General features: G+C 36.1%; 1 protein-coding gene across 2 annotated transcripts in view; it reads right to left on the bottom strand.

Annotated features, from left to right (window-relative positions):
* Nucleotides 1-3,994: 3,994 nt before the first annotated feature.
* Nucleotides 3,995-22,197, bottom strand: part of si:ch211-176g13.8 (F-BAR and double SH3 domains protein 2) — a 38,365-nt gene continuing 20,162 nt past the window's right edge. The window contains exons 11-20 of one of the 2 annotated variants that reach the window (XM_056467337.1): nt 18,405-18,521; nt 15,552-15,650; nt 13,385-13,537; nt 12,763-12,885; nt 12,333-12,416; nt 10,673-10,865; nt 8,746-8,969; nt 8,522-8,666; nt 4,478-4,539; nt 3,995-4,392 (exon numbers count right to left, since the gene is read on the bottom strand). In XM_056467337.1, the coding sequence (XP_056323312.1) occupies nt 4,309-4,392; nt 4,478-4,539; nt 8,522-8,666; nt 8,746-8,969; nt 10,673-10,865; nt 12,333-12,416; nt 12,763-12,885; nt 13,385-13,537; nt 15,552-15,650; nt 18,405-18,521 (1,284 nt within the window). In that variant the 3' untranslated portion in view covers nt 3,995-4,308. The remainder of the gene's footprint in view (nt 4,393-4,477; nt 4,540-8,521; nt 8,667-8,745; nt 8,970-10,672; nt 10,866-12,332; nt 12,417-12,762; nt 12,886-13,384; nt 13,538-15,551; nt 15,651-18,404; nt 18,522-22,197) is intronic. The other variant, XM_056467338.1, reaches the window with a different exon arrangement.

Below are 22,197 nucleotides of genomic sequence, written 5' to 3'. Positions count from 1 at the left end.
CAGTCAGACCTTACTGTCCTAATTAAATAATTAAAATCAAGGCATGATCATATTTAAGTTCATAATTAAGTTATTATTTGTTGTTCCTAAAATTTGGATAGGCGACAAGACTTTTGCATAAGGATGAATAAATTATGAAAACAAGTTCAATTTTTACTGTAAATTTTGATGCTTGGCAAGTTTTTGCCACCAATTTGCTAAACTATACAAAGGAATGACTGTATAATATAACCTTCAAAAATGTATTACCTATAAAAATTATTATTTATTTTTCCCTTTTTCCTTCTGACTCAATTGAAAATTGAGTAATGTGTAATACTTTTCAATACAATAATGTGTAACACTTTTCACTTTAAACATTTGTATGTTGCATTTAGCACTGTCGCCTCACAGCAAGAAGGTCGCTGCTTCAATTCCCGCCCGGGCCAGTTGGCATTTCTGTGTGGAGTTTGCATGTTCTCCCCAGGTGCTTCGGTTTCCCCCACAGTCAACACAAATGTGCTATGTGTGAATTGGATGAACTAATTTGGCCGTAGTGTTTGAGTGTGAATGTGAGAGTGTATGGATGTTTTGCGGTACTGGATTGCATCTGGAAGGGAATCCGCTGTGTAAAACATATGCTGAAAAACTTGCCGGTTCATTGCGCTGTGGTGACCCCTGATAAATAAAGGGACTAATCTGAAGGAAAATGAATGAATGAACAATAAAAATTTGATCACAAAAAATAAGTTCAATTTTAGAGTTTGATCTCTTTAAATTTGAATGTTCCTTAAACAAGCAAAATCTCACAGCATCTCTCTCATCTCCTTTACAATTATAACGACAGAGAGAAAGAAAATGACTTTCCAAAATACTGTAATGCATTATGAATGAAACCTAAAGTGCTTTAACCTGGAAATCTAAAAAAATATCTCAAATTTCAGTCATACAGTGTCTGTGACACTACAGCCAAGTACAATACTGACAATAAATGTAGCTAAAACTATAATATGCATCTAAAAATGTTCCTTAAAACGGATTAGGGTCAGAATACACAATCAAAGGTGCAAAGTCAAAACTGAAACTCACTTTTTCCTTTAAAGGGGTAGTTCACCCAAACCAGACGGTCTTCATTTACATCATCCATTTACATTCAGTTATAAAGCTTTCTTTTTTGGAAGAGGAAAGAAGATATTTTGAAAAATATTGAAAACCAGCAGACATTTGCAACCATAGTTCAAGACGACAAAGACGAAAATCAAAAATGTTTGAAACCTCATAAAGACCTTTCACACAGAAAAAGTATGGCTGCGTCCTAAATCGCCTACTACTCAAGTAGGTACTACATTTGAATTTGAATTTACTACACGATAGTTAGAAAAGTACACTCTACTGTATATAATATGAATGTGAGTTGCTTCACTTCCATTCATGAATTCTCTCGCGGTGTATCATGGGATAGCGTAGAGTCTATTAGATACGCACTTTAGAATCTCGCCAGAAGTAGTAGGTTATAGTAGATACTTCTCACATACTGTTTTCGAATACTATGAATGCAGACATACTACTATGTAGTGGTTAACACTGTCGCCTCACATCGAAAAGGTCACTGATTTGAGTCCCGGCTGAACCAGTTGTCTTTTCTCTGTGTGGAGTGCTCTGGTTTCCCCCACAGTCCAAAGACATGCGCTATAATTGAATTGGGTAAACAAAATTGTGTGTGTGTGTGTGAATGTGAGAGCGTATGGGTGTTTCTCAGTACTGGGTTGCAGCTGGAAGGGCATCCGCTGCGTAAAACACATGCTGGAATAGTTGGCGGTTCATTCCGCAGTGGCGATCCCTGATAAATAAGAGAATAAGCCGAAGGAAAATGAAATGAACATTAAATGTTGTGAGTTGCTGTTTTTAACTATATTAAAGTATTTACTGGAATCATTGGTTTCTTTATATTTGTATGAAATTTATATTCATGTTTTTTAATTGGAAGTACATCAACATACTGAAATAAACGTCTCAGCAACTTCCGGTTGACGTGGCCTCTGATTAAAATGGCGCTATAAAAGATGTAAGACGTGTGGTTTATTTACAAACTTATTTTGAGAAGATCACGTGCTCGTGATTGAACACAGCTGGTATTGCATCAGCTCCGTATATTGCACCAATCAGATGAATACTGACACAATATAAATAACCAGAGGTTTTCAATCCAGTCATCTTCGCCTTAAAGAAGACGGCGGCCCAGTGGTTAGCACTGTTGGCTCACAGCAAGAACGCCGCTGGTTTGGCCCCTCACCGAGCTGGTCAGTGTTTCTGAAATGAGTTTGCATGTTCTCCCAGTGTTCGCGTGGGTTTTCCCCGGGTTTCCCGATTTCCTCCCACCGTCCAAAGGCATACACCATAAGAAAATGAACTACTCCAAAATAGCATCTTAAGACAACTCGTAGCCAGATATATCTGAGCACGTTCACAAGTGGGGGAGTTCTCGATACCTACCAGAGCTCAAACTCTCCTCTCGCCCTTCAAACCGGAGGGAGCCCCGAACTCGAGGTTATATTGAGCTCAGGTAGGGCTGCTCGATTATGGGAAAAATCATAATCACGGTTATTTTGGTCATAATTGTAATCACGATTATTCAAAACGATTATCAGTTAAAGTCAAAATTATTCGCTCTTCTGTGAATTTTTTTTAAAAGTAAATATTTCCCAAATTATGTTCAACAGAGGAATTTTTCACAGTATTTCCTATAATATTTTTTCTTCTGGAGAAAGTCGTATTTCTTTTATTTCGGCTAGAATAAAAGCAGGTTTAAATATTTTGAGACCTATTTTAATAGCTCAATATTATATATTTTTGATTGTCTGCAGAAGACACTACTGTTATACAATGACTTGCCTAATTACCCTAATTAAGCCTTTGAATGTCACTTTAAGCTGAATACTAGTATCTTGAAAAATATCAAGTCAAATATTATTTACTGTCATCATAGCAAAGATAAAAGAAATCAGTTATTATAAATGAGTTATTAAATCTGTTGTTTAAACTGTGCTTTAAGCATCTTCACTGTAAGAAAAAAACTTTAGCTACAAAAGTCCTTCATTCAAGAGCAGTGAGGGATTTTCTCCTTTTGTTGTTTGATTAATAATAAAAACAGGCGGCAGCAGGAATATTGCGCGCTGTCATTTTAAGAATAGTGCGGCTCTGTTATGGCATCTCTTTCACATGTCTTTTGATTCTCAACTTGTTTGTTTATTACACAAATAAGGGTTAATATGTATAATCACTAATCACAGCGCTCTGACACAAATGTGCATGTATTTGACCATTAAAGCACTAACATTAAGATGGCGTTAGATGTGTGTGTGCTCTGCTCATCTCCGAGCCTGTCCGCACACACACAACAGTGGACAGGCTCGGAAATGAGCAGAGCACACACACAACAGCATGTGCTCTTTTGCGCTTTTAAAAATATAAATGATTCAAACGTACATCAATGAACGATGCGCATCCCGTACTGCAAACAATACATTACAGTACATGCTTTTAGTCATTTTCACATGGAACTGAGCTTTGCAGAGCAACAAATGTTTACAACTGGAAAGGGGGCTGTGTATGATGCAATAATCGTTTATCTCGATTTATGCTTTTTCATAATTGTTAGAAGCCAAAATGGAAATTGAAACCAAATTTTCGATTGATTGCACAGCCCTAAGCTCAGGGCTCTCTCCTGGGACAGCATGCCAAATACGCTTTATTATCAATCATCAGCTAAGTGTGAACTCTTAAAATGAGTGTAATAGTTACGCATGTCTGAAAAGCAGTAAATAGACTTTTAAAGGGATAGTTCACCCAAAACTGAAAATTCTGTCATCGTTTACTCACCATTCACTTGTTCCAAACCGGTTTGACTTTGTTTCTTCTGCTGAACCGAAGTGAAGATATTTTAAAAAAAGCTGAAAACCTGTAACCACTGACTTCCATAGTAGGAAAAACAAATACTATGTAAGTCAATGGCTACAGGTTTTCAGCTTTCTTCGAAATATCTTATTAGGAACAAGTAAAAGCTGAGTAAATGATGATAGAATATTCAGTTATGAGTGAACTATCTCTTTAAGGATAAGTAAATAATGACCAGATTTTTGAGTGAACTGTCCCTTTAAAATCTTTGTTACCTCCACTAAATCTTGCTTTCCATAAACACCTTCTGCCATTCAATTGCACTTATAAACTGAAGAAAATGATCCACTTCAAGTACTGTTCAGCATATCTTCATTCTGAAGTGTTCAGACCTTTTGTCGTATTAAATTCACAGTGTGCATCTAGTAATGATCCTCAGACCAGTGTGATCTCCACCTCTTCTCTCTTCTGCACTTGGCCCTGTGCCTGCTGTTTGGGTGGAGGAGGAGCAGCTCGTACCTGCAGAAGATAAAAACAAACATCAGCTTTGGCACAGACCTGCCCATCATTGGTATGTAAGCAGATTTGAGAGTGCAGATCTCACAGGTCTAAAAGAGCCTGAACCTCCTTCTCCTGGAGATCGGGGTGATGGAGAGTGGACGTGGTCTGTGGAGGAGATTAAAAAAAATACGTCAGAATTATTTTTCAACACATTTCTAATCATAACTAATTTCTAATAACTGATTTCTTTTATATCTGCCATGATGACAGCACATAATATTTGACATTTAACTTTAAATGACATTTAACTTTAACTCGGCTTAACTAGGTTAATTAGGCAGGTTTGGGTAATTAAGCAAATCATTGTATAATGATAGCTTGTTCTGTAGACGATCAAAGGAATTATTGCTTAAGGGGACTAATAATTTTGACCTTAAATTGTTTTAAAAAAATAAGAACTGCTTTTATTCTAGCTAAAATAAAACAAATCAAATCCAAATCAAATCCAAATCAAATCCAAATCACTTTTGCTGAACAAACCACATTGCTGAAAAGCTTAGGTGCTGGCTCCAGACAGTGCAAAATACAGACAGTGCAAAATACAACAACATACAACAGCATAATCCCAAAAAAACAGGACAATGTAAAACTGGCAGTGTTGACAGCAATATGTACAATCAATCTGTGTGGGGTGTTAAGTGTTCATCAGCCTGATAGTCTGAGGGAAGAAACTTTCCTTCAGTCGGCTGGTGCGTGACCGGATGCTGCCGAACCGTCTGCCTGAGGGTAGCAGAGAGAAAAGTCTATGGCTTGGGAGGCTGAAGTAAACCCAAACCCAAAAAAATAAGACTTTTTCCAGAAGAAAAAATATTCTAGGAAATACTGTGAAAAATTCCTTGCTCTGCTAAACATCATTTGGGAGCAGTGTTTTGAATTTGATTGTGCGGGTAAAAACTGGCATAGGCATGTTGACAAAATTTGTGCGGTTTTGAAACGTAACTTTTATATGCAACTTATTTAACAAAATATAACTGTGTGCTCCTACTACATTCATTTAGTACTGACCAGTGCATAGAGCAAACCATGTGCGCCCACCCGCAAGAAGAGGTAAAGGAAAGTTGTATCAAAATCTGACTCCCGGACAAATCTGTCTCCCCTTCGCAGGCACGCACATCACACAGCGCCTGCAGTTAAACTCAGAGACCAAGATTATGTCAGGTTTAAATGTGGACTGGGTGATGTGTGGTGGAATCTTTAGTTGCCTCTCTAGGTCAACTGACATCACCCAGTCTCGGGCCGAGGAGAGCAACCCGGCTGGGGTTGCTCTCAGGGAGAACATGCAAATTCCACCCAGAAAAGCCAACTGACAAAGCTGGGACTGGATTCACTGGAACCAGCGAACTTCTTTTGCTGTGAAGCAATCGTGCTACCCACTGCGCTACCATGACGCCCGAATTTGATTTAAAGTTTTATATTTTGTTTTCTCATTTTGTGGAATAATGTGTTATCTTATATTTGTGTTGAATGCTTTTATTATTTAAATTTGACATTTGTAAATGTTTTAATGTTTCTATTTTTTTACCTTTTTATTGCAGTTTTAGTTTTTGTTATTAAAGTAAATGAAGATGAGAAATGTTGCTTTAGCATATTGCTAAAATTACAGAACAGTTGTAGACACAAAAGATTCATATTAAAATCTGAAAAAAAAAAGTATTAAATTAGATTAAAATTACTGTATTGGTAACAAATCAAAAAAACGCTGTCACCTCACAGCAAGAAGGTCGCTGGTTCGAGCCTCAGCTGGGTCATTTGGCATATCTGTGTGGAGTTTACATGTTCTCCCTGTGTTGGTTTGGGTTTCCTCCGGGTGCTCCGGTTTCCCCCACAGTCCAAAGACAAGAGCTATAGGTGAATTGAATAAACTAAATTGGCAGTAGTGTATGGGTGTGTGTATGGGAGTTTCCCAGTACTGGGTTGCAGCTCGAAGGGCATCCGCTGTGTGAAACATATGCTGGATAAGTTGGTGGTTCATGCCACTGTGGTGACCCCTGATGAATAAAGGGACTAAGCCAAAGGAAAATGATGAATGAATGTTTTTATAATTTTAACGATTAATTTTTTAATGTTTTTTTTTAACAGTTTTATTTCAGTTTATGTTTTGGTATTAAATTAAATATTAATGAGAAATGTTGCTTTAGCATATTTAGCATATAAACAACCGATACAAATAATCAGAATTGCTGAAATTAATAATAGTAATATTTATAAACTATTTGGGCAGGCGACGCAGTGGCGCAATAGGTAGTGCTGAAGAAGGTCGCTGGCTCGAGCCTCAGCTGTGTCAGTTAGCGTTTCTGTGTGGAGTTACCTCCAGGTGCTCCGGTTTCCCCCACAGTCCAAAGACATGCGGTATAGGTGAATTGGGTAAGCTAAATTGTCCGTAGTGTATGAGTGTGAGTGAGTGTGTATGGATGTTTTCCAGAGAAGGGTTGCGGCTGGAAAGGCATCCGCTGCGCAAAACATGTGCTGGATAAGTTGGCGGTTCATTCCGCTGTGGCAACCCAGGATTAATAAAGGGACTAAGCTGAAAAGAAAATGAATGAATTAACTATTTGGGCAGCGCGGTGGCGCAGTGGGTAGCTATGTTGCCACACATCAAGAAGGTCTCTGGTTCAAGCCTTGGCTGGGTCAGTTGGCATTTCTGTGTGGAGTTTGGGTAAGCTAAATTGTCCGTAGTGTATGTGTGTGAATGAGAGTGTATTTCCCAGTGATGGGTTGCAGCTGAAAGGGCATACGCTGCATAAAACATATGCTGGATAAGTTGGCGGTTCATTCCACTGTGGCAACCCCAGATTACATTTTTTTCCAACTGTTACCACACATTTTCAAAACAGCATCTCCTTTTTTTCAAAACTCTACACACAATTCTAAAAACTGAACACACACAAAACGCAAAATCCCTAACATCCCCTTAAAAATGTAACACACGTCAGAATGAAGGATTTGCATCAAATGGCAAACACTTCCTTCATAATATAACACTTTTGGATATAACATGTCAACACGGTTGTTCTAAATCTAAAGCTTTTTGCTCTTTCATAGGCTTATATCTACAGTTCAATAGTGTTCTACAGTGACAGTAATAGGTACACTGTAAACACCAATGGCATGAAGAAATAGAAGATATTTATTTGGCCAAACATTATTGGTTTATACAGCATACAAAAAAACATGAACATACTGTTACTCTATGTAAAAAAAGTAAAAGTATATTCTTTAGAATACAGTAAAGAACACAATTGTGTGTGGGGGTCTAGGTGGGAAAAGCATCCATTGCATGAAGAAGTGTCATGCTATAGGGCTGGCCATCATACACTTTATTGAGTCAGGCTGAGAAGAATTTCTCAGTAATTTCTAAAGGAATTTAGGATTTAGAAAAGGTGAATATGGGGTAGGTACAAAACTACAAATTGTGGATGTTTTTTTTTTTGGACCATAACAGCCTGGTGTCCCATCACTTTTGACCTATTTATATTTATACTTTATTGCCTATAAAGCAGTGATTGGTCAGTGATCAGTTAAGAAGTTAGTGTTTCCACATTTGAGGAGTATGTGTGTGTGTGTGTGCGTGTGTGTGTGACCTGGTGAATAAGTGTCGCATTTTGATTGGTTGTGTTTGGAAAAGGAAAGCAAATAGCTTCCTGTTAGATTTTTGTGTTTTAGGTAGAGCAATGTATGTTGTGTTTTGAGCAATTAAAAACTGAGTTGAAGGCTGAGAAATAGCTTCTGGTTTTGGAGATTTTCTGTGTAGTTTTGTATTTTGAGTGAGAGGTTTCAGTAATTATGTGACATGAAAAGATTTTGTGTGTAAGCAGCTGGAAAAACTGTAATAAATTGACTAAGCTGAAAAGAAAATGAATGAATGAATATTATTACTAATAGTCAATATCTACTACTTGAGACTGGATAACCTACTTACCAACTGAATAAATTTTTAGATTTAATTTATAACAACCTAAATGTATTAAAATAAAACAATGTGTTAATTATTTAACATTTTTAAGACAGTCAAGTCAAGTACTACAGAGTTTGAATGTTTCAGTCATGTGTAAAACTTAGGTGAAGATTATAAAAGTGTTTGTCTTACTGTGGCTGGAGATTCTGGTTGTTTCTGGAGTTTGAAAGCCATTTAATGTGAGTGTGTTGTTCAGAGACGGCAGTGAGACAGCCTCAGGACTGCTACATGATGGAAACACAGCCGCAGCTTCATCCAGTACTGACAGTGACACCTGCTGGTAAGACACTGCAATTACAAAAATACCTCAACCTCAAACACTTAACCTGTGTTTTCCAAAACGTCTGTGTATAAACCTGCACGTTCATGCTCTTGTGTGTTCGTCCTCCTTCGGCTCTGCACAGATCCTCCACTAAAACTGCGGGAAAAACACCGACTGCGCCATTAAACTCGCCTTCCCAGAAACCATCGTCCTCCTGGTTGTGTTTGCTGAGGATGCAAATAACGGCTCCTTCAGGGAAAGACAACTCATCCTCGGTCTGAGCCTCGTAGGCATACAAAGCCCTCGCCAGATTTACAGCTGTACAAAAAGACAAATGTGTTTGTTAAAGTGCTGGCCAGAATATTAAAGGGATCTTTGTGGCTTTATATGTTACTTTCGAAAAACAGGAAAAAGAATGTGTTTGTTTATTGTTAAGTTCACGTTTACAGGTGCAGTATGTAAGTTTGACACCCAGTGGCTGAACTAGGTATTGCACTCCTGGTCAAAACACATTTTCACTTGGCCCCTCCTATGGTAACTCTACGCAAACATAGGTTGCCAAATTGACGACACCAACAGGAGCGTGCCTGACTATTGGTCCTACACCATGTCCTAAAGCAATGACATGCAATAAAAGCAATATTTTCCATATTAAAGGGAGCTTTTGTCCTAACCAACACCTGAAATTTATATTATAGTAACGGCTTCTATTTCCAGCAGCTGAACAACAGGATAAACTTACCATGATCTCCTCAGGTACACCTCATGTGCTTTATTCAGTCTTAAATGCTAATTATGTGACTTTGAATGCCATTTTACATGACATTTATTGCCGTACTACTGAAAGCAGCAGCAGATAGTTCATCTCATACTTGAAAATAAAATAAGCCCTTTGAAATTGAACTTCAGAACTGTGACTCAGTGCATTTCAACACATATCAGTGACTTAGCATCTACATTTAGTAATATTAAAGAGGTTTAATATGTATTAATTAGATTATAAAACGTACAATTTCGTTGGAGTGCAGTAAGTGCACTATTCTGTGCTTCTGAATGGCTCTATTTGAATCTTTCTGTCGTGCTGCGTCTGGTACAGACACACAAATTGCTTATCACTGCAAATCTTGTTACAGTGCATGTTGTTAGGACAGGGGGTTAACAATGTAACCTGCTCACCTAATGTTTACATTTGTAATATTTCTAATATTTGCTATTTAATAACTCCAAATCCACCTCTCATTTCCGAGTCTGCTATTGTCCACCGGAGCTCGCATTTCGGTCGTAGATGCATACTTTGAGAGCCTTCATGACTGATGGAATGAAATATGCTGTTTTCCACTAAGGCAACCCGGGATGCTTAATTATAATTGACTAAACTGGCATTGGGCAGGTTAAAAGAACCAAACAAAGACAGTGTTCTGGCACGTAACCCACATATTTAAAGCAGAAAAGCTGAATTTCAAGAATGACTTCAGCATTGTTTTTCAGATAAACAAGAATGTTAACTTAGCATGTTTCTTAAATATCTGCAAACATATTATGGTATTTTTATGCTTTAAAAGAGTCAAAAACTTACATACAGCACCTTTAAAGGGGACCTATTATGCAAAAATCCCTTCTATAAGTATGGAATAATCAATGGTTTGCTGTATGTTATAGGTATTTAATGCATGACATGGAGGCAGACAACAGTTACAGACATTTTGCTGCAATGTTTCAAAGTGGCAGAGAGTAAATAAATGCCAGACAGGTTTGATGCAGGTTAAAGTATCTCACATCTGTGTGCATGAGCCGTACATGAACGAAAGCATTTTCTGTAAATTTGTTTGTCTGGAGGACAAAAAAAAATTGAAAACGATTGTGTGGACATGAAGCGTTTTTATATAAAAGTGCTGTTCAAATGTATCTGGATTAGTGTAGACGTAGCCTAAAGTGTCTTTGGTTATGTAAATCTAATATGTAAGATTTTGTAGAATAGCATAATAGGGTCACTTTAAGCATTAAACACAATGCTCTCTTACCACTGGCGTGACTGTTGGGGCTGCTCTGGGTGAGCGTCTCTACTTCTGGCTCTTGTTCTGCAGAAGTGCTGGAGGTTTGTGATTGGGAGTCAATGCTGGAAAAAGACTGGATCATCCTCAGGACAGAGCTGGAACTCGGAAGCTGAAGGTATTTCTCCGGCACATATCCCACCTGTCCAGATCTGTTCCTTGCCTGAAAAAAAAAATGACATAATAAATGGCAACATAAGAAACTGCATCTAGTTTAGGGATTTTAAACTAGGAGACCACAAAATTCGAGAGATTTATTTAAATAAGTAAACAAGCTAGTGAGTAAATAAAATAAATAAATACTTTGGAAAGTTTAGAAAATTTGTAACTATTGTAATAAAATTTGTAATATATATATATATATATATATATGTAAAAACATATAGTCTATTTTTTTGTAAATAATTAAATAACATTTAATATATATATTTTTATACATGCGATGTGGGGCAGTAGGTAGTGCTGTCGCCTCACAGCAAGTTCGCGTGGGTTTCCTCCGGGTGCTCCGGTTTACCCCACAGTCCAAAGACATGCGTTATAGGTGAACTGGGTAAGCTAAATTGTCCCAGGCAACGTTTTTACAATATTCTATTGTCTAATTTTGGTGAGCCTGTGTGAATTGTAGCCTCAGTTTCCTGTTCTTAGCTGACAGGAGTGGCACCCGGTGTGGTCTTCTGCTGCTGTGTCCGCCTCAAGGTTGGACGTGTTGTGCGTTCAGAGATGCTCTTCTGCATACCTCAGTTGTAACGAGTGGTTATTTGAGTTACTGTCGCCTTTCTATCAGCTTGAACCAGTCTGGCCATTCTCCTCTGACCTCTGGCATCAACAAGACATTTGCATCCACAGAACTGCCGCTCACTGGATATTTTCTCTTTTTTAGACCATTCTCTGTGAACCCTAGAGATGGTTGTGTGTGAAAATCCCAGTAAATCAGCAGTTTCTGAAATACTCAGACCAGCCTGTCTGGCATCAACAACCATGCCACGTTCAAAGTCACCTAAATCACCTTTCTTCCCCATTCTGATGCTCGGTTTGAACTGCAGCAGATCGTCTTGACCATGTCTACATGCCTAAATGCATTGAGTTGCTGCCATGCGATTGGCTGATTAGAAATTTGCGTTAACAAGCAGTTGGACAGGTGTTCCTAATAAAGTGGTCGGTGAGTGTATATATATATATATATATATATATATATATATATATATATATATATATATATATATATATATATATATATATATATACTACTAAATTTAGGGTTGATGAGATCACAGTTGCAGTTTTTATTTATAAATTATAATTTTTTTATATTTTAATGTTTTAAAATTTTGTTTGTTTCTGTGATTCAGCATAATTAATCAGTCACATAATCAATCAGAATAAAACATTGTTGAACATTTTGTCATCAAACTTGAAAAGGAAATGTTTATTACGTTATTCCTGCCTTTTTTTAATCAATTTATTGTGTTCTTGCTGAATAAGTGTTATTTCTGGTTAAATAAAAAATATATATATTTTTTACATATTATAAGAGAGGTTGAAGCAGGGGGGTCTAGTGGTATTAAACCCTTGTTAAGTGTGTGTGCGTGTGTGTGCGTGTGTGTGTGTGTGTGTGTGTGTGTGTGTGTACCTTCACCCAGTCCTCCATGTCTCCATCATCAATCAGCTCCAGTATTTCCTGTTCCTGGATGGTGAGCTCATCAGGCTGTGAAGCCTGTGGAAAAATACAGGAAAAGTCACAAATTGATAATAGTTGAGAACGGGAGATTGACATAGTGATGCACAAAATTGTTTAAGAAAATCATAAATAATCATTATTACAAAGCATTTTCTGTTAAATTTTTTCAACCAATACATCCACAATTTCTGTGCCAAAACCAAAAATGCTTTGTAATAATTATTTTTTATTTTATTAAATAACATAAATTAATTTTGTAAGATTTAAAAAAAATTACTTAATTACTTAAATTTTACTGGCTCTTTTAGCCGAAAAACTCAAACTTGGTGCATCCCTAATAGATGAACAGTAGACAATGCCAGATGAGAGCATTTACATTTACCTGATAGGAGTAGAGCACAGAGCAGGTGAGAGGGTAGTTTCTGTGAGTGCTGGATGGGCTGGAGCTGCTGTCATCCAACGTCTCTGTGTCTTCGTCATCTTCTCTGTCATAGTCTACAGAGTGCTTTAGGCATGTGTGAAAAAACAGTAGTACAATAGTATGGTTTAAACCACATGCTTGAGTTGCGTAATTAGCTGGCTGGTGCGTTTTAGATCTGCACTCATTTAGATATTTTAAATTATTTTACATTTTTCTAGAAACAAAACCACAATTTTCCTCAACTTCTGTTTAACGTAAAGAAGATTTTAATCAACACATTTTTAAACGTAATAGTTTTAATTAATATCAAAGAACTGATTTCTTTTATCTTTGCCATGATGACAGAACATAATACTGACCTTAAAATTGTTATAAAAAATAAAAACTGCTTTTATTCTAGCCGAAATACAAAACAAATAAGACCTTCTCCAGAAGAAAAAATATTATAGGAAATACTGTGAAAAATTCTCTGCTCTATCAAACATCATTTAGGAAATATTTGAAAAAGGATAAAAATTCACAGGAGGACGAATAATTTTGACTTCATTTTTTAATCATCATAAATAAAGAGATTCAGACTTACAGTGATTGAAGCGTCATGGGTATTGAGGGCCGCCCATCTCTCGTTCTCCAGTTCCTCCATCACCTGGTTGGTGGCGCTCTTTAGCCACACGTCTACAGCCACACCAACATCTCTGAGCAGACTCAGACGTGCCTCGGCCTTCAGTTTCACTGTCTACAGGAAGTGTGAACACATCATCTACCAGCTTCCCGTCTCACTGCATATCGTTTAAACATGTCAACTATTACAGCAGAAATTATGTTGATTCAAGCATTGCAATTACTTGGCCAACCTTTTTATTGAAGGTCTCGTAAAATTAAAATAACGTTTTGATGCTAGTATCAGTGTGTTAGTTTTAATGATATCTATAAGGCTAGTGTACTCCAAAACAGTGACACAATTCACATTTAGAATATATAAACATACAAAGCTTGCAGTTTGTCAAACCCACCTAAATAGATCAACGATTTTTTAATCGTTTAATACTTCAGTTTTTAATCAAATTTTCTGACTAATTAAATGCTCTCTAGTATCTGACATGCCCCGCCCCCTTCAAGATACTTCTGACAGTTTTTGTTTTTTTTCAGGGAATATATTTGTGTTTCAATTGACAATATGAGCAGCTGTTCACTTTGACTTTAGCCTATACAAGTTCTGTTTAGAGCATGATGTTATCTGTTCTGACACACTGTGTGAAAGCGTTTGTAAATTTGACTGTAGCATTACATTGTTTTGGTGTTGGTTGAGCTTGTGTGTAAAAGAAGTTAAAGTATTTGAAATTGGTGTTAACTGGATGCCGTTTGTATGAAAGCAAAACGAAATGTGTTAATTGTATAGCCTACAAAGACGGATGTTGTGCTAACCATGTTAAGAGTTTAGGAAATTTGTTAAATGTATTGAAAAAACTGTCATAGCGATTGTAAAAAAACTGTATTCCATTGCCAATGAGAAACAGCTTATTGCAGTTATGTAAATACATAAATCATAGCTTATTCCCATCTAGAAACCACACTCAGGTGTTGAGGTTTTTTCAATCTCATGATCATATGTTCTAAAAGAGGACTCTTGAAGTTTTTGAAAGGAATACAGAGCGCATCAAAGAACTCTGTCACCAATACGTCCAGGTAAGGTTATGCAATACAGTCATTACTGTACTTTACACAGTGTGTTTTGCAGTAAACTACTCTTGGCCAAATGCAGAAGATTGCGCAGAATAGAAGATTGCTTTGTTGTTGTTTTTGTCTTATAATTGCGGTGCTTTTCCGTTTGTATATCTTAATTGTGTGTTTTAGGTGTGTTGATGAGTTTGAAAATACTGTCATAGCGATTGTAAAAAATTGTAAGATGCACTCTATCTGGCCGAGCTGTTTTTTATAAAGGGGAGGAGCTACTATATGTAGTATGTATGTACAGCGGGGGAAATAAGTATTGAACACGTCATGTCTTTTCCTGGGAATAATATTTTTAAAGGAGCTGTTGACATGGAATTGGTGATGGATGCTTAAAGACGCCTGTCATATCAAGAATGTATATATATCGGATTTAAGTCAGGTGACTGGCCGGGCCATTCTATAGCTTGATTTTCTTTCTCTGAAAGCATTTGCGAGTTTCCTTGGCTGTGTTTTGGATCATTGTCTTGCTGAAATGTCCAGCCTGGTTTCATCCTAATCATCCTGCTAATGTAGATGTTGGACTGAAGCATCTAATATTCATTTACAATGAGGAAGGGCAGAGGGTTGCTGAAGAACTACTGAGAAATTTCAGCTGCTGTCTGGGCTTTCACTGCCTTTTTACACCTCACTTTCTTCATGTGTTCAAAACTTTTTCCCTGCGTCATTTCATTTTATTATACATAACTTAATTTGTAAACTAATTAGATTTGTTTTCTTTGCATATATCTTTGGTTTTTGGATTTCTTTGGTTGATATGAACATCCAGGAAAAATTTCAAGTTAACAGCACCTTTAGAAATATGTTTTTTGAGAAAAAATGGTGATGTGTTTAATACTTATATTTCCTGCTGTATATGCCTCTTTTCACGTTTCGTTTGAGATTACGTAAAATTTTGTATAAAAAAAATACATATTTCAAAGTACTTTTTCAAAAACTCTTAAGTAGTTTGACGAGGAGGAACGAATTTCACACTAGATACACAAACACAAACAAATACATTCATATTTCATTTTTACCTCTGATTTGCGAATGCATTCTTTTGCATCATCCATTTTCAGTTCCAGCTCATTGTTATTCTGGTCCTGTTGATGCAACCCTTCATATTCGGACAGAGTCTAAAATATAAAACACATACAATTAAACACATTTTACAATGTATATTCCTAATTTTAAGCCCCGGCTGGGTCAGTTGACATTTCTGTGTGGAGTTTGCATGTTATCCTCGTGCTTGCGTGGGTTTCCTCCGGGTGCTTCAGTTACAAGTCCAAAGACATGCGCTATAGATGAATTGGGTAAGCTAAATTGTCCGTAGTGTATGAGTGTGAAAAAGAGTATATGGATGTTTCCCAGTGATAGGTTGCGGCTGGAAGGGCATCTGTTGCATTAAACATATGCTGGATAAGTTGGCGGTTCATTCTGCTGTGGTGACCCCAGATTAATAAGAATCGATGTCGAAAAGAAAATGAATGAATGAATATACCTAATTTTATTTTATGGTGATACCTAATTTATCATGTAGTACTTGCCAGTTTATTTGTCATTAAAATGAAACAGACTTTATATTGTTATTGTTGTAATTATATTGAATTTTGATTTCATTACAAGAAAGGTAACTTAAAAGTATTATTATTTAATTAAATTTTGATATATAATATATAACAATACATTATTTTTAAATTAAAATTCAGAATAAATGAATTCGGTTAGCTAAAGTGCACAAGCAAACTTTAAAAAGTTATCTATATTATATAAACATCATAATTTATTCAACTTATTTGTTTTGTTTTTTCATGTTCAGACAATTTTTAGATTTTAATTCATTTTCTTTTCGGCTTAGTCCCTTTATTAATCAGGGGTCGCCACAGCGGAATGAACCGCCAACTTTTCAGCATGTTTTATGCAGAGGATGCCCTTTCAGCTGCAATCTATCACTGGAAAACACCCATACACTCTCATTCACACGCATACACTCCGGATCACCTGAAGGAAACCTACGCCAACATGGGAAGAACAGGCAAACTCCACACAGAAATGCAAACTGACCCAGCCAAGGCCCAAACCAGCGACCTTCTTGCTTTAAAATGTTGTCTATTTTATAATTACATATTAATTTATAGAATTTAGTTTAGTTATTCGATTTTAATTAATTTCATTTTTAAAATATTTCAATATTGTATAGAATTTAATTTGAACGTATTCAAAAAAAAAAAAAAAACTTTTAACTTTTATTTTGATTTAAATATTTGCCAAGGGATGTTTAACAGAGCAAGGACATTTTTCACACTATTTCCTATATTCCTGTGGAGAAAAATCTTATTTTTTTCAGTTTATGCTAAATATTAGTATTTTGCAAAATAACTAGAAACATTTTTATTTATTGTCATCGTGGCAGGCCAAATTAGTTATCAGAAATTTCTTATTTTTTAAAGCTATTATGTTTAGAAATATCTCTCTCTTAAACAGCACTTGCAGGGTTCATACACATTCTTACTACTAAAACTCCATGACTTTTCCAGAACTTTCAAGTACATTTTCATGTGGTAATGTTTCATCTAATGTCTACATATACATGGTAAATAATAAGAAAAACATTGACATTCAAATTTATTACAGCGTATCATAGAACACGCAACAATATTTTTTGTTTAAATGAGTTTTATATGTATGATTTTGATAATGCTTACACAGCACTAACAATGTGAGAGCAAGTTTTTGGCAAAGGACAGAAAATATGTAAAGACAACTAACTTATATTCAAGTTAGGGGTGCACAATATATCGTTTCAGCATCGATATCACGATGTGTGCATCCGCAATAGTCACATCGCAGGATATGCAATATTTGGATTATAGTTTAATATAGAGTTTAATCATAATGGAGTAAAAGTTTATCATCTGATTGCATTTTTAGAGATAGTTCACCCAAAAATTACTTACCATTTTCATTACACCCTTCACTTGTTTCAAACATTTATGAGTTAACTTTTTTTTAATGAACACAAAACGAATATAATTTAATAACTCCTATAGTATTGAAACAAGTGAAGTGTGAGTAAATAGTGAGTACATTTTAATCTTTGAGTAAACTGTCCCTTTAAGGCCCGTGACTGTGTGAACATTTCAATATTTCAAATTTTCAAACATCCAGACACAAGAAACTTTTTGTAACTTTAATAAAGATTAAATAATATATAATGAAGACTATGCAGTGTTGATTATTCAATATCTGTACCTGAATAGTGAAAACCTGAAAACTTTAATTCACTTTTATCTTTACTATATTTTATTTCTCTGTGCTTGTCATTTATTTGTTATTTATTTTTCGAGATTCAGTCCTCTACAAAATCCCCCCAATCAATCCAAATAAACCTGTTAAATCATTGGTGAAATTGTATTCACTTCGCAATATATATCAGAGAAATGCAAAATACCGTAATATCAGATTTTTCAAATATCGCGCATACATTCAAGCAAACAGATATTTGTTAAACTAATTTCCACGACTTTTCCAAAACTTTTTCTGTTTTTGCAAAACTTTTCCAGGCCTGGAAAATGCCATGTCAAAATTCCATGACTTTTCCAGGTTTTCCATGATCGTATGAACCTTGACTTGGGAAATGTTTGAAAAATAATACAAATTTCACAGCAGGGCTAATAATTTTGACCTAAACTGTATGTAATATATACAGTAGTCAACATTTAAAGTGGATCAAAACGTTTCACCAATGTTGCCCTAAAACTATTGAACAATTCTTGTCTTAGCACAGTTTTGATTGACTTTTTTGATCCACTTCAAATATTGACTACTGTATATGAACAAATATTTCAATATTACAACAAATCGTCGTGTCTCAGTGATGCCCGACCCACCCGCTGTGTGAGGATGATGTTTTTGTGCTCTCTGGCTACACGAGTGGCCCATTTACGTGCTTCTTTATTCAGGCTGTGCTCTTCAGCCGTGCCGCTCTCCTTCAGCAGCTCTCTGACCTAAAGAAAAGACCAGAGAAAGACAAACTGTTGACCAAAACACAAAACAGTCCTCCATTTTCTCCACCTTAAAACCGTCTCAGTGAACATGTACAAAAAAGTCACAGCATCACTTAGAGGAACATCAATCTCTCAAAATCAGCTGAACAAATCACTGCTAGACGAGACTCTACAAATATTATGTGTGTAAATATTGGCTGAATAAATCATTAAGTGATGTAAGCTCTTGAAGAATGATCCTTCTTTACAGAACGGCTCCTTGCTCACCACAAACCCAACATATCAAAGAAGGTCTGTTCACTCGGTGGCCATATTTGCTTTGCAGATTTTTCCGGCATTCAAGACCAAGTCCTTTTTACCTGAATGGGGATGTCTACCTTTTTTGAACCATTTTAAGTCACCTAGAGTTAAACAGTTGAGCTTTATCCTTTTTGAATCCATTCAGCCAATCTCAAGGTCTGGCACTTTTAGCTTAGCATAAATCATTGAATCAGATTGTCACAATGATATTACGTAGTGCTTGAAAATAGTCTCCGCAATGAAAGTTTAGTTAGCCATATCGACCTAGAAATTAGCAACTGTGCATTTTCCGTCAGTCACAATGTAACAACAAAAGCGTCGAGCTTTAAATTGGAAAATTATCAGCACTTTTTTTTTTTTTTTTTAATTTATTGAGTGAGATGCTAATGGTCTAATCCGATTCAATGATCTATGCTAAGCTAAGCTAAACTAAAAGTGCGAGATCCAAATAATGGCTGAATGAATTCAAATATTGTCAAACCCAACTGTTTAAAGGTGCAGTAGGTGATTGTCTTCAGAAACATTTTTGTTGTGCTGGTTGAAAATCTCTTCACATTGCAATAGTAATGATTAAAGTAACAGATATAAATGTTTTTATATGTATTTTTATATTCTAGGTAAGGCATAAGACTGAAAAATGTTCATCCAATTAAAATTTGTCAGGCCGATAATTACCATAATTCTGATAAGTAGCACAAACTGTCTGTCAATAAATGGAGATTTGTACATCTGCGTACCTCTCTTCACGCAGATCCGCCGTTTGTGTGCCTGCACACCACGTGTTTATGTGCACACGAGATAATTACAGCGGTAAAACAAATGCTGAATCAAAAATTTTTAAATTCTTTTTTAAAAAACAGTTACGCGCTGGAAGAAGGACGACACCATGGCTGAAGTATTTCTTTTAGACAGGTAATGTTCTGTTTTAAACTATTTTAGTCAGGCAAAGCTGATGTAGATTGTGTTATTTTATGAATAGGTTATATGCACAGAAGTGTTGTTCAGCCACTGAAATCTTCTGGTGAAAGATTGATGTGACTATTTTCAGTTTCATAAGGGACCTTTTACAGCATCAATAATGTAGATTTTGATTTAGTTTAACAACAAAACATAAGTTCTTTATAGTAATTTAAGATTCCCTGTTTGGGCTTCTAATAACTTTTCTTCATTGTCGTAGACCTCTTTCAGCACGGTTTTGAATACCTATTTCTATTTGTCTATTACCATTCTTTTATTTATTTATTTTTAACAGGCTTAATTGTACCCTTATTTAACCTTAAATACAGATTTGGTTTATTGCCTTTTTTTGGTTTGGAAATTTGTTTTATGTATGTGTATTTGTGTGTGTATGTGTATATGCATATTAATTTATTTTTATTTTATTATTTTTATTTGTTTTAATATGTCTTTGTCATTTACTCTTCAGTTTTTTCTTCTTAATACTATTATTTAACAACCTGTATATCGGTTACTACATGTATATCTATGCACATTGCTATATGCTGATTGTCTGCAGCATGTTTTTCTGTGTTCAAAAAATACAAAATAAAAGAAAAATTTGATGGAAAACAAAACATCAGTGAATAGCGCTTTTCCACCTAGCCTGCTTTAATGAGCTGAAGTTGCTTTTATATTCACATTGGTTCCTTTTTTAACCAATGACAACCTGTGACACGCTCCCTATATTGTTTACCATGCTACCATGAAATAGCATGCAAGTATTGCTTAGTAATAAGCGTAATTCCTCAGCAACTTCCAGTTCAATCAGAATGGGCCAATGGGCTATATGCACACAGACCTTTAATTTTCAGTCAGCCAGCCCAAGTGCTTCTGGTGAACTGTCTTTCCATTACAAAATCGCCACGTTTAAGATCTGATTTCTCTAAAAATCAGTGATCTTCACTTCCTGACTGATATACGATATAAAGTGGTTCTTACACCAGACAAGAAGCACTGCATTAAATTGCATTTTTCCCTGCTATGTCTTTAAAATATGAACATTTATTTTACCCCTGTATTTTCAAGAGTTTCTATGCTAGTCTGCTACTACTGACAGTGTTTGCATTTACACAGTCTTTCATCACATTTTACGCTTGAATAACAAAATGAATGCCTAAGTCAATTTAACTGACTGTATTTTTATTAAATTACAGTATCAATGCTGTAAAAGAAACCTTATGAAATTGAAAATAACCATATAAACTTTTTACCAGAAGTGTATCAGTGGTTGAAAAACACTAGCTGTGCATATACTCCATTTAAAAATCAATTTCTATATGGAGAAAACAAAGCGAGTGTCAACTGTTGTTCATCTGTTATCATTGATTGGCTATTTTATGTTTAAGGTGGGACTATATTCTGCTATAATATATATATTGCTATATTATTCATTCATTCATTTATTTTTCTTCAGCTTAGTCCCTTATTCATCAGGGGTCGCCACAGCGGAATGAACCGCCAACTCATTCATTCATTTATTTTCCTTCAGCTTAGTCACTTTATTCATCAGGGGTCGCCACACAGGAATGAACCGCCAAGTTATCCAGCATATGTTTTACACACCGGATGCCCTTCCAGCTGCAGCTCAGCACTGGGAAACACCCATACACACTCATTTACACACTTACAGTATACACTATGGCCAATTTAGTTTATTCAATTCACCTATAATCTTTGGACTGTGGGGGAAACCGGAGAACCTGGAGGAAACCCACGTCAACACAGGGAGAACATGCAAACTCCACACAGAAATGCCAACTGACCCAGCCGGGACTCGAACTAACGACCAAGCACTGTGAGGCGACAGTGCTAACCACTGATCCACCCCTGCAATATTATGCGTTACTCATTTATGAGACTAAAAATAGTTTATAGCATGTATATGTGGATGAAACACTTTTTTATTTTCTCTTATTTATTCTGATTTTGTAGACGAGAGGTGGGGCAGGTTGACTCCTCAATGGCCTCTTTTCACAGGTCGTCCTGCTTCCTGTCTGCACTTTTGGCTGGTCTTTCCGCCCCACCAGCGCTGAGGTTCTGCATCTCTAATGTTTTCTTTAGAAACAGGCTAATGCTTGTTTGACTTGCAAACAAAATGTGTGTTAGCGAACAAACGGGCCACTATGCTGGTGTGGCAAGACACGGGATGATCTGCGGGCAACAGGGGGCGCTAATGCACATCTGAAAAACAGCTGCACACACACTGAAGCACACATTCAGCCTTCAGTACAGCACTGCTCCTCTCGGCCAAGTTGATTCATGGACAGTTTTTAGGGGACATTTAAGAGTATTTGGTTAAAGCTATGTGGTGAACTTCATGTTTAAATAATGTTGCTTATGCACTATCAAATATATCCTTTATAAATATTACAGCACT

The sequence above is a fragment of the Danio aesculapii genome, chromosome 10 (assembly GCF_903798145.1).
Source record: "Danio aesculapii chromosome 10, fDanAes4.1, whole genome shotgun sequence".
Taxonomy (NCBI): domain Eukaryota; kingdom Metazoa; phylum Chordata; class Actinopteri; order Cypriniformes; family Danionidae; genus Danio; species Danio aesculapii.
This window is presented reverse-complemented; position numbering and strand designations above follow the sequence as displayed.